Raw genomic sequence first — 18,237 nt, 5'->3', positions numbered from 1 at the left:
GACCTTTTATTTTTATAGAAATTGCCTGATGGTCTGTATGAGTTATAATAGCTGGCCTAATATCAGTAGATTCTATTTTAGTTCTTATTTCAGGACAGGTTAAGAAAAAATCTATTCTAGATGCTTCATTTAAATTATTTTTACGTCGCCAAGTGAATTGTATTTCCTTGCCATGAATCTCTCTCCAAATATCACTTAGCTTTTGAGTTTTAATTAAAGATTTAAGGCTAAAAACTGGTTTTGTTTGTTTTAATTTTTGTGTTGACACTTTATTTTTTTTATCTATTTTTGTTAAAGTATCATTCATATCTCCTCCAATTATAACCATTCCTAAACTATTTTTTGTAATTATTTCTTTAACTTTTTTGAAGAAAATATTTCTGTTTTTAGGTATATTTGGTGCATAGACATTTACTAAAGTGTAAATACTGTCTTCGATTTCAATATTTATTAAGAGTAGCCTGCCCTCTTGGTCTTTGAATATATTTATAAATTTGCATTGTAAATCATTATTAATAAAAATTGAAACTCCTCTGGACTGTGAGGTTCCAAAGCTATGATATTGTTGACCTTTAATTTCAGAATTTAAGTCTTTCTCTAAATCTTCAGTGAAATGACTTTCCTGAACAAACAAAATATTACATTTTTGATATTTCATCCACAAGTATAATCTATGTCTTTTATCTTTTACTCTGAGACCTTGACAATTTAAAGAACATATGTGAATTGTTTTTGTCATAAGTCTTTTGTTTTTAGAATTTTATTTACTTGAATGTTTATTGAGCCTAAACAATTACATTCTTGAATTCTCATAGTTATTATTTTTTTAAAAGTATACACATATTTCAAAAATATACAATATTCATTTTTCATTAATACACAAGTTAAAAATAATAATACAAGCCAGAGATTTACAAATGAATTTGTTACAGAACATTTGATCAAAATCAAATACACCTCATCAGAGAAATATGTGTCTCTAAAAATCATGCTGTGACATGTCAATGACAATATAATAAACAGTTGATTTCTTTCATTTTGTAACACCTGTTGTTTTCTATTTTTAGACACCAGACAATGTCGGTGTATGCATGGTTGGAGATACAAGAGTGATTGGATCTTATCGTGTGAATATTGGAATTTTCCAGTGTTGTTACCGAAGACAAATCAATTTACGGACTTAATTATATTGAATGCGCACCTGCAGATGTTGCATTCGGGAGCTGGATACCTTCTATTAGACAATGTATAAACCACATCGTTCAGGAATGTGTAAAGAGTCGAAAAGTTACCGGAAAAAACATTTCCACAGCAAATATCACCTCCGCTACCAAAGGATAGAGTCGCCGATAGGATTCCGTTTACGACAACTGGAGTTGATTTCGCTGGACCACCATTCGTTAAAGATAATGGACTTGTTACAAAATCGTATACTTGCCTATTCACATGTGCGTGTACTCGTGCCGTACACCTATAACTAGTTACGGATATGACAATCGAGTCATTCAAATAAGCGTTTAGACGTTTCGTTAGTAGGAGAGGAATTCCCAGTACTGTGTATTCCGACAATGCACCAACCTTTGTTTCCGCTTCAAATGATATTCCGAAGGACATGAGCATTCAGATTAATTGGAAATTTATCCCGAAAGCAGCATCGTGGTACGGTGGATGGTGGGAGAGACTAGTTGGAATTACGAAAACGACATTGCAAACAGTGCTCGGGAAATCACAAGTAAATTCTGACGTATTACGAACAGCTTTTTATTGAAATCGAACTTGTATTGTACGATCGTCCAATTACGTATGTGTCGTCCGACATCCGAGATCCAGAGCCTCTTACATCGTCACATCTGCTACAGGGAAGACGATTATCACAAGAGAACAATTCTGATTCAGAGGACAATAATTTAAATTTAGATTTCACAGAAGCAAACTGACGTAAACAAACAAATCATAAAGTAACTTTGATTAAACACTTTGCAAAACGATGGAGTATGGAATACCTCACCGGATTAAGAGAATTTTATTGCGTCGCCAGAGACCAAAGCGGTCATATGAAAGTCGATTCCGTCGTACAAATTATGAACAATTCACCTAGAATGATGTGGAAACTAGCAGTTATAGAAGATTTATTCACCGGGAACGATGGAGAAGTGAGAGCAGTCAAACTTCGTACATCAAATGGACTGATTACAACAAGACCAGTTGTGAAACTGGTGCCATTGGAAATATGAAATGTAATTGTTAAAAGTATTTTTTCAATACCCTCTTTATGAACAATACGTGAACAGTAATTGCATTTTGCGGACCCAGAATGTTGTGAATTAGTTATAGTTTCAGTTTAGTATTATATACTCTTTCATTTGCTTAACGTTTTACCGCAATTTTACGTAAAACTAGGCCCGCAACGTCGTCAGTGGCCGACGTTTCGTTTCTTTGTATATTTTCGACTCTAGTAAAGCATACGAAACATTGAAAACGCTTTTGTGTTTACTCGCCTTTTTTATCGATACGTCCAAAACAGTAAGAATTAAACAAATAATGAAACATGCACTGCCCTTATTGATATCCCCCCCTCAAATTGAAAGTGGACTCTTGAGGAGTACTGAACTTAATTTCCAAAGCATTATCGACACAATGTCTTACATAAGCATGTTAGATATGTTTTAAAAATATTTATCATGTAAGTTTTCGTCCAGTATGTAAAATCTTTTCGTGTAATACATAAAATATAAATGCAATCTCACCTGTAGGTACCTTATTATAATATAAGGTTTGTAAAACACTGGGAATATGATATCCAAGTTATTTGATGCTAAGATTAGAAGGGGAAAATATTATTGTTTTATTGCTACAGTTTAATAAAAGAAAGTCCTGTAAATTAGATATAAAATATAGACTTGACAAAATGGAGAAAATAGCACTTCTTGTCACTGAAGAACAAAAAGGAAACTATTTACAGTTTATTCGGATATTACATTGGGGATGTTAATACAGTATACAGTGATAATGAGATTGCACAAGTTACAACTATGTCCAAACAAACTAGTGACATTGTACAGGAGGAAATAGAAGATGGAATTGAAGAAAACCGATTCCGCATAGAACAAGACCAAGAATGTGAGGAATGTCCTGTTTTTGCAAACCTTGCATTGCTAGTGAAACAACACACAAATGTGGTCAGTAAAGTTAACCCGAAGGGAGACATCAAAGGATTTATAGTTTGCGAAAAGAAAACTACAAATATTTCTGGACAATGATGTTTCACCGTGAATATTGGACGGATGACAGATATTTATTATGAAAACAAGCTGCTCTTGAAAAAGACCCTAAATTTAAAAATTACACATGGCAAAAAAGGAGATATTATGCCTTATTGTGTCCTAAAACTAGTAAGAGGGTAGCATCCAAATCCTGAAAATATTTCTTATAAGGCCACCTCTTGGAATAGTAACCTTAATTTATAAAAGTGACATTTTTGGGGGATTTTTTTTAAAACATTAGTTGGCACAACAGGTTAAAAGACTATCTATATTATTAAGCTTTGACAGGATTATATAATTGAATGATTCCCTGCAATAAGTAAGTAGATTCTCGTTTCACCAATGCATGCATTAGATTATAGATAATAAAGCCACATGTAGCATGCTACTTCAGATGTAAACAGAAACAGAAGGTTGTTGCCATAAAATATCTCTTCCTAGTTTGTTTTTTTTAAATTCTTTAAGTGCATTTACTTTACCTTACATTTTATTTGCACACTAAATAAACAAAAATACAACTGACTCTTGAGATTTTAAGTCACTTTAAAGGTTGCATTTCTGTAAATATTGACAATGCATTTTCCCATAGGAACTACCTTTACGGCTAAAACTGTACCACTTGGATTTAGTTGAGGATTATGCCAGGCAATGTGCTAAGCACGAGAAGAAAGACTTAGACACTCTTTCCGATTGGATTAAGGCAGTGAGGTCGTTGATACAAATCAGAATTAAAAAACTGAATTGGTCTATCAATGCCCATGCTACGTCAATCTTTAGAGACCCAAATGTTGCAAAACACCTATCCTACCTTCATGACAAATATGTTGTTGTCCCCGCAGATAAATCCCCAAACAACATCGTTTTTGTGTGTAAAACTCATTACATTAACTGCTTGATAAACGAATTAGGTATTGACAATTCACTTGGAAACTCAAAATATACCCTCACGACACTTACCAAAGAGGAAATCCTGGATAATCATAGGTCTGTTCTGTGTTCCTTCTGAATTTCAACCAAAGATGAAAAACTGGATCTTCCATCACTGTATTGGTTACCTAAACTACACAAGTGTCCTTACACACAACGGTATATTGCTGGGTCTTCCAAGTGCTCCACCAAACCTCTTTCTAAATTATTAACATATATTTTATCAGCAATCAAAGACGGGCTTCAAATTTATTGTGAAAATGCCTATTCTAGAGGGGGCGTGAATCAGATGTGGATACTTAAAAATTCCCAAGATCTTTTAGACTACATACAATCTAACTCTTTTCATCTTGTAACAGTATTAAAACATTTGACTTTTCTACTCTTTACACCAGTATTCCAAACCGAACTAAGAGACAAATTAAAAGAGTTGGTATTGCTTTGCTTTATAAAAAAGAATGGCCAACGTAGATACAAGTATCTTGTCTTAGGAAGGGATAAATCCTACTTTGTAAAGGATCACTCTGTTCAAGCAAAACATTCTCTGAAACTGATATTATCAAGATGCTTGATTTCTTGATTGACAATATATTTGTTACGTTCGGAGGTCGTGGTTTTCAACAAACTGTCGGCATTCCAATGGGAACAAACTGTGCTCCTCTACTTGCCGACTTGTTTCTTTATTATTATGAGGCTGAATTCATGCAGGAACTTCTAAGGAAGAAAGATAAGAAGTTAGCAATATCCTTTAACTCTACTTTCTGCTATATAGATGATGTTCTTTTATTAAATAATTCAAAATTTGGTGACTATGTGGAACGCATCTATTCCATCGAGCTAGAGATAAAAGATACTACAGATACAGTTAAGTCGGCCTCATATCTTGACTTACATCTAGAAATTGACAGGGAGGGTCGGTTGAAAACAAAACTTTACGACAAAAGAGATGATTTCAGCTTTAAAATTGTGAACTTTCCATTTCTAAGTAGCAACATTCAAGCAGTACCTGCATACGGGGTATATATCTCCCAATGATACGATATTCCCGTGCTTGCATTTCATATCATGATTTTCTTGATAGAGGGTTGCTGCTCACAAGGAAGCTACTAAACCAAGAGTTCAAAATGGTGAAGTTGAAATCATCCCTTCGTAAATTTTACGGACGCCATCACGAGTTGGTTGAAAGTTATGTAATAACCGTTTCACAAATGATATCGGATATGTTCCTTACGTCGTAACTACAATCCCCTTCCCTTTCATGAATTTGACCTACCGAATTAGACTATTTACCGGATGTGTTATCACATAAGCAACACGACGGGTGCCACATCTGTACATGATCTGCTTACCCGTCCGGAGCACCTGATATCACCCCTAGTTTTTTTGGTGGGGTTCGTGTTATTTATTCATTAGTTTTTTATGTTGTGTCATGTGTGGTGTTGTTTGTTTGTCTTTTTTCATTTTTAGCCATGGCGTTGTCAGTTTTTTTTAGATTTATGAGTTTGACTGTTCCTTTGGTATTTTTCGTCCCTCTTTGACTATGAAGTTTTGAAAAAAATCTTATCCTACATTGGAAAGTTCATATGCCATTCTAATTTTTTTTTCAAAGGTCAAAATATAGGGCTGTGCGGCATATTTCCAACTTTTATATGCCCAGAACTTTTAAGAGTTTTAACTAACACTAAATTTCTTAACTACCCCTGCCTAGAGTATAGAGTTACCAAAGATTTCAATATAAAAAATATTCACATGTACATTTACTGGTAACATTCTTAAGTTATGTCTCTGTGAGATTCAAGCTACAGATCAGAACTTGGAACCAGTATGGCAACAAAATTAATTATCTATGAATATTCTAAATCTCACAAAAAGAGGCGTGGTTTGAGAATCAGCTGTATTTACAAAGCGCAACCTATAATTCAGATCTGTAATACAAAATTTAAAAAAAAAACATCAATTCATGAATTGCTTTCCATTACAGGTATTCAACAGAATCATAAAGAACATCAAACAAACTTCTAGATTAACTATCTCTCTCCGTTTACGTTTCTACTTTTTAATTCATAAAAAATGCTTAAGTCAACAGCTTGTGGAAATTTCCCTTATCGTCGTAACGTTTACAAGATCTACTTTAACGGAGACCGTTAAGACCCCGAACCTGCATGATTAAAGAGCTTTCATTTTAAACATTACAAGGCGTCGAATCAAAAATTTTAGAATTAGAATTTATCTTCAGTCGGGGATCGTCCAGTTGTTTATGTCTTTTGTAGTGAGGTACCAACATGAATTACAATATCAATCATTAACCGAAGGGATAATCTCTAATTTCAATTCAGAACCTACAAATTAATGTTACATACAAAAACTGAGATTACTGAACTTCTAAAGGATCGAGATGGGTTGCGTTGACAGGGTTAGCGTCTCCTATTTTTTTTTTAATCCAATCAAATCAGCACACTCCTAATAAAGCCAGCTAACAGGAAATTTAACTTGCAAAATATTATAAAAAAAACTTGAATCTAGTGTATCCATTTAGAGTATTGTATCCCAATATGAAAAGGTTAACTTTTTAAATATTTCGTTTAGAGTCTTTTTTTTATTTCCGAGATTTATGTTTTTATAAAAAAACAAAACTGGGACTGTTGGAAGATCAATTATTACATTCTTCATGATTCTATCTATGCTAAAAAAAAATATGATTTTTTTTTAAATACATTTACAAAACACAATATACGTCAAGATATATAGAATTAAAAATTTACAAAATATTCAAAACCCTGACATTGAAAATAACATAGATGAGCTTTACTTACAGAAATGATGGTAAAACTATTTCATTGACATTTTATAAAAAGATAGTGTAAAATAATAAAGGATAGAACTGAAAATGTATATACATATTTTTCGATTTTCTTGTTCTTCTTCAATAGGTGTCAGGATTGACTAAATAAAAAAAGTACAATAGTGATGTCTCTCTGTTGGCCATCTTGACATCTCGAGATGTTTTATACGACAAGAAAATTCTACTCATATCACGCATAATTTGACCTATACACTGCAAAACTAGTTTTTTTGGCAAATATTTGCAGTGTATGTATCCAATGTTACTGAACACACTAAAGTGGAATATTCGTTGTTTGTGTGTTCAATTTTAATATGCCATACGACTTATTTTTAATGTGAAATTCACTTATTAATATAGATATATACATTTTTTTATATTTTTTTGTTATATATGTGACGTGGCTCTGTACTGAGACATCCCTTCATTGTGTTATCGTACTATGGTAAATTTGTGTATTCTTGTCTTTAAATTTTATGTTGATGTGCTTGGTCTATTTGCAATTTTGTACTTCTTTGTTTCATGTTTGTTTGGTTTTTCTTTATTTATCTGAACAGCCAGTTCAAAAAATTAAGAAATGTTCATCTTAATATATATACAAAATTGATATTCCGATTATGAGATATCCTGACAGTACAGTGATTCTAAGTAGTATCAATATACAATAAATTTTTCGTGCATCGTAAATATCAGCTGTACGAGGCTAATAAACCAGTGTAATTCGAGCTTCAGCTATGTATGATAACCAACATTCTCAAATTCACAACCATTGTAAGTCTTTAGTCTGAATACTAAACCGAACAGTTAGTTTAAATAGAAACACTTTTCTTTGATAAAAATTACACACGATCGCCAACAATATTGATAGAACAGAAATTAACACAAAGTTATAACTGAAGCAGCACAAAGATGTATCAGCAATATGAAATAACTTTAATCAATTTGAACATATGCCTATTACATAATTTAATGAACGATACACTACGATAGACAAAACATGTCTGTTCTATTTTGATAAGACGACAACAAAGTCGATTACTGAAGCTAAGGACAAATTGGTGAAATCTGTAGGTTATGAGACAAACAATGCATGTCTAACATTAGATGATCACACATTTTAAAGAGATTTCAGTATATAATAACAAAAGGACACTTTTCAACTAAATTATCCATGTTTTTAAATGATAGTAAACCAAAAGTAGCCCATAATGAATTGTAGTACATTGTTTCGATAGGTCAATTTCCGATGAACATATTTACAAATCATTTTTGGAATGTAATTTTAGTTTACAACAAGAATATAATTATTTAAAGCAATAAACTCATATGAATGATATTTTTATGCCAAAGTGACAATTACAATGCGTAAAATGAAAAGAAAACTTTATTTGTTTTTCTACAAAATTGGTTGATTACATCTGAAATTTTTTGGTAACTACTCATAGTTTTAGAATAATGCCAAGCCATTTAAGATGATTTTATACTGATTAGGAGAGAGAGATAAAGGTTAAATATTGTGAGAGAAATATATGGCGGACTTCAAATTTATGGCAGATCCCTAATCTATGGCAAATATGACATCTTAAACGACAAACAAATCAAATCTATGGCAGATTTTTATTTCTCCAAATCTAGAGCAGATTTAGAAATGTTAAAAGTTTAATTGTGTATTTTGCAATTATATAATTCAGACTCAATTTAATTTCCATGCGAGTTCTACACAAAGAAAAAATATTTCTAGAAATGATTGCTACGTATTCTAACCTAATTAAAATCGTAAACATTTATACTTGCGTTTAAGCAGTTAGAAAATGGAAACGTCTTTCATAAAAATTATGGCCAAACGAACAATAAAACTTCAGACATTATTTCATAAATATCAAGCAAATGTCACTTGGTATTATTTTTTTTGAAAATTATCGATTTTAGATGAAATTATAGGACATTTATTGAGTGGGAACTCACTTTTGTCCACTAGATTAAATTACCGGATACCAAATTGTCATTCATTTTTAAATTAAAAAAAAATGTATGAACGACGAAATTATTTTTTTATGAAAATTCAAACTGTTAGTTTTTATTTGATTTGGTATGAGTGTCAATGAGACAACTCTGTATCCAAGTCACAATTTGAATAAATAAAACATTATAGGTCAAAGTACGGTCTTCAACACGGAGCATTGACTCATATATAACAGCAAGCTATAATGGACCCCAAAAATAACTGTGTAAAACCATTCAAACGGGGAAGAAATTAGCTGGTTTTATGAATGGGATAAACAGGTACCATACACCGCTTCGAAAATGATTATTTTTACGGGGTCACATTTCAATATGAAGTCTGTTTTAAGGTGTATGGTTTCATTATTTACGATTCTTTTTTTTTGTTGTCATCCCGTTGTCGTACATGTCCACTATTTGTTTAAGACAAGTCAGTGGTCGTATTAGTACTGCATTGTTTCCATTTGCACATCATTTGCCATAGATCTGGAAACAACAAAATACCTCATAGATTAGGAAATCTTGCCATAGATTAGGATTGTAAAAAATCTGGTTAAGTTTGGGATGGCATGACTTCATACTTGTCATAGATCAGGAATATGCCATAGATTTTGAACCCACCATAGATTTGCGTCCTACATATTAGATTCACGACAACTTGTGGAAATACTTTTCTTATATATGTTGCTTGTTCAAGTGCATAAAAGTCTTTAAGATTCACTATTAGATTTGATATTGACCACTGTTCTCCTAAAATCGTTTACAAAACAGTGAATATGACAATTGGCATAATACAATTATATATTGATCTTACTTGGATGTATAGTAGCCGTTTCATTAAATGATATTGAGTTTTAAATTTAGACTACCGTACAAAAAGCTTATTTTTTTTTAGAAAATAGTGTCCGTTGATAGCCATGCTTTAATATTTGTACTCATTTAATGATATCTGTAGATATTTGGATCACAACTTAATGACAGAAATGACAAATCGAACGTTCGTAGGAATGACAGGAAACCTTCGTACTTTGTGAGTATAATTAATCCTGTTATATAATGTGATCGGCGATACGACATTAATCTACCATAAATGTAGTAGGCAGGGTAAGTTATTAAATATGAAAGCAGTTATAATAGGCAAGTTGAATAGTCAACCGATCATTTTAACTTGGAATAATGTGTGTTTTTTTAGCTATATCAAATATAAAACAAAAGATAAGCATGCAATGTGTTTCAACATATTTAAATTGTTTTAGAATAACATCATGATCTTGAGTCAAACAGAATATTTGTTGACGTTGTGTAGGATTTTATCAACTTTTCGGTTTTTCCTTAATCTGCAAGATAAAAATGAAGCTGACTTTTGTTTCTGGTTTCAATTTGCCTCACTTTTTATTTTTTTATTCAATTTGACTTGTTTTTTTAATGAATTGCTTTTATTTAGATGTGGAATTAGTGTCAATGAGACAACTCTCTGTAGACCTTTTTGCATAGAAACAAAATAGTTATATTACATATTCATGCTTGGCGGAATTGGCTAGTTCCAATAATTATTTCAAAAGCTTATAAAAAAGGAATATAAAAATAAAATATAAGTTCCTTGTGGAAACTATTGAATATTGTATGAGTAATTAAATAATTTGGTAAAAAAATGGGAAATAAAAGTATGTGAAGTAATTCAAAAGAGACAGCAGTTCATTCAACATCGAAAGCAAATCGATATTCAGATTTATAAGAGGTTAAAGCAAGGTCTTTAACAACAGGTAGGTAACACGCTCTGAATATCCTGGAATTTAAAACTGTTGTAAATAATGTATATTTTATTAGTTTATAAACAAACCCGTCTATTCAATGTCTCATCAATTTTATGGCCGTCAATCCGCTGCCTTGAATCAAAGTGTCTTTAATTTAGATTATTGTTGATCTCAAAGGAACGACCTGAAATTTGCAGACCAAAGAACAAAACTCAATATATCACAAGAGGTTTATTAGCTTAATTCTTATTAACTATAAAATATAACAAAGGCTTTCTTTAAAAGATAACAAGTTTAATTATTTTCTTGATCAAACTAATTTGATTTCGTAATGTTTGACTTTTGTTTTGTAGATCACTCAGCTTCAACGAAATATCACACATAGAAGATGGGGCGTTTCTTAGAATGTCAGGACTTAATAATCTGTACGTGAGTTTTAAATAAAAATCCAAAACACATTTTTTTTGTCTCGGTTGACGGAGTAAATAAACGAGACGTATGTATGCTGTTTTCGGCGGCGGCTGCGTCAACAATGTATTGATTTGTGATTTGGTCTAGGTTATGGTAGACTATTAGTGGTAAGTCAAAGATATTTGATTTGAGATTGTATTAGTAGTAATACATCTCATTACCATGGAGACTATTTGGCCCCACCCCCTCAGTTATTGTCTATTGACTTTGAAACGTTTGCTTAGTTTCCATGTATTAGTTTGTGATAAGGTCAGTTTATGAAAATTTACCTGCGGTAAGTTAATGATAATTGGTATGCAGTTGAATAAACATTGTCAGATCTCATTTTCCTGGAGATTGATAAGCCCCGTCTTATCATTCCATTTTTTCATTTAAAATTCGGTGGCTTTGTTATGATTGATTTTACATTTGGGTTTGCAATATAAGCACACTAAGGACTAAGCTGTTCTTTGTAAACAATCACAACCTGTTTGATGATACGTTCAGATTTTATCATAGCCACTTTCCGTTTTGACTTTAACATTTTTGGTGATTTTACTGAGTATTTTTATTGGAATCCCAATGCATTACCTGTTCTTAAAACGTATAGAAATAAAAGGTAGCTACATTTCATCACATTAAGTGCAATGTTCGTTTTAAATAATCAGCAAATACATTAAATTATATTGCACATTTAGAAATTTTATGAAAACGCATTCTAATATGAGGTGCCTCTTTTACTTTGTAAACCACACCGTAATAGAAATCTCGATATATCTACACTTAGCGTAGACTCAAAGATGTACATTATAATGGCTGTTGAATATAACTCCGACCTAAATCCACATGTATTGTAACCTATTTGCAAACGCTATGTCTATTTCATTGCGTTAAAATTACAATTGAAAAAAACCTACTGCAACTTTATTCTTATTTTTAGGCATAACAAAAAGAATTATTTCATTGGAAATCGTAAAAATGTACAAAATCTAAATTATTTGAAGTTTCATCAATGCTTTTGCGCATTCACGTCATTTTGAAACATGACGTCATACGAATGAAAACGCCAAAATTTCCATTGCGTTTAAATTTGAAACCCGGATAAAAAGTAAGATCACAAAAATATTGAACTTCGAGGACAATTCAAAACGGAAAGTCCCTAATGAAATAGCAAAATCAATGATAGAACACATCAAACGAATGGACAACCATTGTCATATTGCATCGAGCAAGAGATAAAGGATACTACAGATACAGTTAAGTCGGCCTCATTTCTTGACTTACATCTAGAAATTGACAATGAGGGTCGGTTGAAAACAAAACTTTACGACTAAAGGGATGATTCAGCTTTCCAATTGTGAGCTGTCCATTTCTAAGTAGCAACATTTCAGCAGCACCTGCACACGGGGTATATATCTTCCAATTGATACGATATTTCCGTGCTTGCATTTCCTATCATGATTTTCTTGATAAAGGGTTGCTGCTCACAAGGAAGCTATTAAACCAAGAGTTCCAAATGGTGAAGTTGAAATCATCCCTTCGTAAATTTTACGGACGCCATCACGAGTTGGTTGACAGTTATGGAATAACCGTTTCACAAATGATATCGGATATGTTCCTTACGTGGTAACTACAATCCCCTTCCCTTTCATGAATGTGACCTACCGAATTAGACTATTTACCGGATTTGTTATCACATAAGCAACACGACGGGTGCCACACGTGGATCATGATCTGCTTACTCTTCCGGAGCACCTGAGATCACCCTTAGTTTTTTGGTGGGGTTCGTGTTGTTTATTCTTTGGTTTTCTATGTTGTTTCATGTGTGCTGTTGTTTGTTTGTCTTTTTCATTTTTAACCTTAAATTGTTACATAACTATCGTCATATGTCAAACAGACATTCAATAACGGTCAACGAACTCGTGATGGCGTCCATAAGGTTTCCGAACGAAATCTTGCAAATTTTTCACTTGGAACTCTTTGTTCAATAACATTATTGTAAGCAGCAACCCTTCATAAAGGATATCATGATAGGCAATCCAACATGTTGTAACACGTGTGGCATAATTTAGTCCTGGTATCTATGATGAGTTTACTTTTTAAAAAAATATAAAAAAGCGACCCACATACCTTAAAAGACTTCAGTAAATTGCATATTTGTTATGTCTGGTCAAACAATTTTGGCTGCAAGATCCATGTTAATGTCACGTTTACCATTTAAATGTTTTTTTTATGTTGTTAAGATCTGATAACAACGAAAAGTTAAGCTGTAAAATAAAAACCATGATCTTCCGAAAAACATGCACCAAGTCAGGAATTTGATAGTTGTTTTTCGGTCCTTTTGAATTTGTTTGTTGGTATAGTAGATATGTTTTTGTCAGTATAATCAATTCAATGGAATCTCGTATCGAGTTTTGTTTAAATATCATTCTAAAACAGTGTTATTAAAAAGAGAACAATAAATGACAACTGGTGAATTTTCAGACTTAAACGTTTTGTCATTGTAGTGGTAGACAAAATGTTAATACGTATTACGCTACAATCAATCGTATACAATTAAAAACGAAGCTTTATGTTTTTATAATTATTTTTTTTAATGTTTCAATATTGTCCGTTATTTAATCAATCCATAGGTATTTGGAACACAATTCATTGACAGAGATAAACAATAATACATTCGCTGATTTGGCAGGAAATCTTCATTCCTTGTGAGTATAGTTAATCTTATTGTTTAATCCTGATATATTTAGAGGCTTTTATTGCAGTACCACTTTGTGTGTTACCATGCGTTTACAAATAACAATGCAATTTGCTATACAAAATGTGACCAGATTTAAAGTGCAGACGAAGTATTATTTGTGGTGTTTATATAACGATAAGGAGATGTAGCATGTTTACCAATGATGCTGATATCACAAAATTGTGACGCGGATGCAATTATCAATGAGGCAATGTATGGCCTCCGCCAATTAGAAACATCTATTCCGTAAAGTTAACCTTAAAAGTCCCGACATGATATATGTAGCATGTTCACAAATTCAAATGGAAACGATAAGCACTGAAATAAAGACTGCTGACTTTGAACAGGTACACACAGATGCAGAATGTATGTCTTAAATATCTTTAATTCTAAGATCTTAATCGGAACAATTGACAACTGACAGTATTAGGTCTTACTCAAAACAATTAGTAAGATATTTAAAATATATATCAGGCAACTCAATCACACAATTCAGAATCTTTAAGAATTGGATAATTGATATAGACAATAACAAATCGCAAAAAAGACACTCACAATGTTAAGAACATTTTCACGAATCGCATTAGAGAGTTCTAATATAAGCATGATATACTTTAGGAACTTGAGAAACAATTTATTGAAAAACATAGAAATTGGTACGTTTAGTCATCTTACTGGGCTTCAATCTCTGTAAGTATATATTTAATATTGCTATATTCAGAGCTTTTTTAAACCTTCACCGTGAACGCTTAAAGGCGAATAAATAAAAGTACTTGATATATAGTACAATATTCTCATAAATTGCTGTAATGAAAATTAAACTATTGTGATATTGCGTTGAATTATTTCTTTGTTATGATTTTTAATACACCAAGCTCATCGACAATTGTGAAAACGAAACGAAAGTTGCCTCAAATTTAAAAGGAAATTGAAATGGAATTGAGTTCACGACGTTTTTGCTATGAATTATCCACATCGCCCTTTCCTAGATATTCAAGTTAATATTGTGCAAACACATTTGTTTTCCCTATTTTTTCCTTTTGCTTTTTGACCAGAATAAAGTTATAATTTCCTGATACAAAACTTTGAATTTTTTGAAAAACTAAGTATTTTCTTATGCCAGGAATCGATTAGCTTAGCCGTATTTGGCACAACTTTTAGGATTTTTGAATTTTCAATGCTCTTCAACTTTGTACTTATATGGTTTATAACTACTTTGATATTCGTGTCACTGACGAGTCTTATGCAGACGGTCACGAAACACTCGTCTGGCATATTAATTTATAACCCTGGTAATTTTGATAAATATATACATGTTTCGTCCAAAGACGATTGAATAATGTTTAATTATATTGATAAATGTGTGCAAGGTAGAACACTGTATTACGTTCGAAATACTTGTACGTAGTTAATGTAAATAAATCAATATCTTTATTAGATATGAATAGTTGGTCATTGTTTTGATTTGACGAAAACTTATTAAGTACATGTAAACTACTAGATGTTCTTATAAACTTAATTTGAATCACTTTGCTACCTTAAACGGAAGGTTAACGTTGTTAACGGGAAGTATTTACTGCATGCTCTAGGATAGAATATATATTATTAGCTCACCTGGCCTAAAAGGCCATGTGAGCTTTTCTCATCACTTGGCGTCCGTCGTCGTCGTCGTCGTCGACGTCGTCGTCGTCTGTCGTCGTTAACAATTTTTCAAACATCTTCTCCTCTGAAACTACTGAATGGATTTGGATGAAACTTAGTATGATTGTTCCTTAGATTATCCTGCAGAAAGTGAGTGCTTCGATTTTTGATCCGTCAAAAAACATGGCCGCCGTTACTTAAAATAGAACATAGGGGTCAAATGCAGTTTTTGGCTTATATCTCAAAAACGAAAGCATTTAGAGCAAATCTGACATGGGGTAAAAATGTTCATTAGGTCAAGATCTATCAGCCCAGAAATTTTCAGATGAATCAAACAAACCATTGTTGGGTTGCTGCCACTTAATTGGTAATTTTAAGGAAATTTTGCAGTTTTTGGTCATATCTTGAATATTATTATAGATAAAGATAAACTGTAAACAGCAAAAATGATCAGCAAAGTAAGATCTACAAATAAGTTTATATGACCAAAATTGTCAATTGACCCCTTAAGGGGTTATTGTCCTTTAATGACAATTTTTCACAATTTATTCATCATATTTGCTAACTTTAAAAAATCTTCTCCTCTAAAACTACTAAACCAAATTCAACCAAACTTCAACTGAATGATCAGTAGGGTGTATAAAATAAAGTTTGTGCTTTATTTTTTATTTCGTCAAAAAACATGGCCGTCATGGCTAAAAATAGAACACAGGGTAAAATACAGTTTTTGGCTTATATCTCAAAAACTCCAGCATTTAGAGCAAATAAGACAAGAAGTTAAAGTATTTATTAGGTCAAGGTCTACCTGTCCTGAAATTTTCAGCCGAATTGGGTAACTGGTTTTTCAGGTATAATGCCCCTGAATTGATGATTTTAAAGAAATTTTGCAGTTTTTGGTTATTATCTTGAATATTATTATAGATACAGATAAACTGTTCATAGCAAAAATGTTAAGCAAAGTATGATCTACAAATAAGTCAATTTGACCAAAATTGTCAATTGACCCCTTAAGGAGTTATTGCCCTTTAAAGACTTTTTTCACAATTTGTTCATCATGTTGACTTACTTTAAAAAATCTTCTCCTTTGAAACTGCTGTATCAATTTCAGCCAAACTTAGGCTAAATGAGTTTCAGAGTATCTAGTATCAATTTTATATTTCATTTCCTTGTATGTCAGAAACATAGCTTCTATGGCTAAAATAGAACATAGGAGAAAATGATTTTTTTTTGCTTTTGAAGAAAATAGGACGATTCAAAGAACATTTAAATAAATTGAAAAGCCAAAATAATCATTGATGAGAGATTTAACCAAAAAAATTAAGGTGAGCGATTCAGGCTCTTGAGAGCCTCTTGTTATATAAAAAACATTTAAACAAAAGTGCTGAATAGTGGATCAATCAAACTTTATCATCCCATCAAAACTACAATCCCACAAATGTCATCCAAAGTTAAATATACATTACTGTCCATAACTATACCCTTTTGTTGCTAAACATAACGTTTTTATTCAAAGAAAAATAAGAAAAACGAAAACAATTGACTTATTTCGACAACCCCTAATGTAACTGATATAAAAAAGAAGATCTGGTATGATTGCCAAGGAGACAACTATTTACAAAAGACCAAAATGAAATAGACATTAACAACTATAGGTCACCGTACGGCCTTCAACAATGAGAAAAGCCCATACTGCATAGTCAGCTATAAAAGGCCCGATAAGACAATTTAAAACAATTCAAACGAGAACCCTAACGGCCTTATTTTTGTAAAAAAATGAACTTAATTTCATTTCAATTCATGTATATGCAAGTACTACATATCTACTCTAGCATCGTAATGTTGATTCTAGGCAGTTTATCATTATTATAATGCCTGGTATTTCTTATTCATAAATCCAGAGAAAAAGATATATTAGTTTGCAGTTGCCACTTCTCATAGTCAGACTGATGAGTCTTATGTAGACGAAACGCCCGTCTGGCGTATAAAATTATAATCCTCGTACTTTTGAAAACTAATTATACATAAATATATATAATTCGTCTAAACATCAGCCCAACAATGTAAGATATGTAAAATTGCTTTCGCCAATTTGTCGTTCTTCCCTCGCCAGGATTTCAACTCATACGACTGAGATCTCGTGATACCAAATCGCACTGTATCCGACACGCTAGACCACTCGCCCACCTAGGTTTCACAATAATAAAGCTTTCGGTTGCAGGGTGTTACCCTTTCCCTTGTCAGTTCTAATCTAACGTCATAATGCAGCACATGATATATAAGGCATGAAGATGGAATTGTTACTGAAATATCTATTGTAAAGGAGCCTACAAAATTGGTGAAAAGGTTCCATTCTCGATCGGGGAGGAAATACAGAAGCAGAGATCTGTTCTAGCATTGATTTTTAGGCCCTTTCAATATTTACAGAATTAATACATTAATAAAGAAGGTGTGATGAAAGTCAAAGACCCTTAAAATAACAAACCCTTCCAGATGCTTTTGAAGTAAAACTTGCCGTATTTAATCAATGATTAAGTTTAACTATTAGAAAATATCATAACCTCATGGATTTATTAATTAATGATCATTTATTGTTTGTGTCGACTTGTGACGATTTAGATC

General features: G+C 32.2%; 1 protein-coding gene across 7 annotated transcripts in view; it reads left to right on the top strand.

Annotated features, from left to right (window-relative positions):
- The first annotated feature begins 9,994 nt into the window (after positions 1–9,994).
- LOC143071309 (uncharacterized) overlaps positions 9,995–18,237 on the top strand; it is a 98,331-nt gene continuing 90,088 nt past the window's right edge. For all 7 annotated transcript variants that reach the window (XR_012976860.1, XR_012976858.1, XR_012976859.1 and 4 more), the window contains exons 1-2: positions 9,995–10,063; positions 11,141–11,212. Coding sequence is in view for 4 of the 7 variants with exons in the window: in XM_076245543.1 (XP_076101658.1) it covers positions 10,008–10,063; positions 11,141–11,212 (128 nt within the window). In the remaining 3 variants the exon portion in view is untranslated. The remainder of the gene's footprint in view (positions 10,064–11,140; positions 11,213–18,237) is intronic.

The sequence above is a fragment of the Mytilus galloprovincialis genome, chromosome 4, assembly GCF_965363235.1.
Source record: "Mytilus galloprovincialis chromosome 4, xbMytGall1.hap1.1, whole genome shotgun sequence".
NCBI lineage: Eukaryota > Metazoa > Mollusca > Bivalvia > Mytilida > Mytilidae > Mytilus > Mytilus galloprovincialis.
The sequence above is the reverse complement of the archived record's forward strand: the minus strand, read 5'-3'. Positions and strand labels throughout refer to the sequence as shown.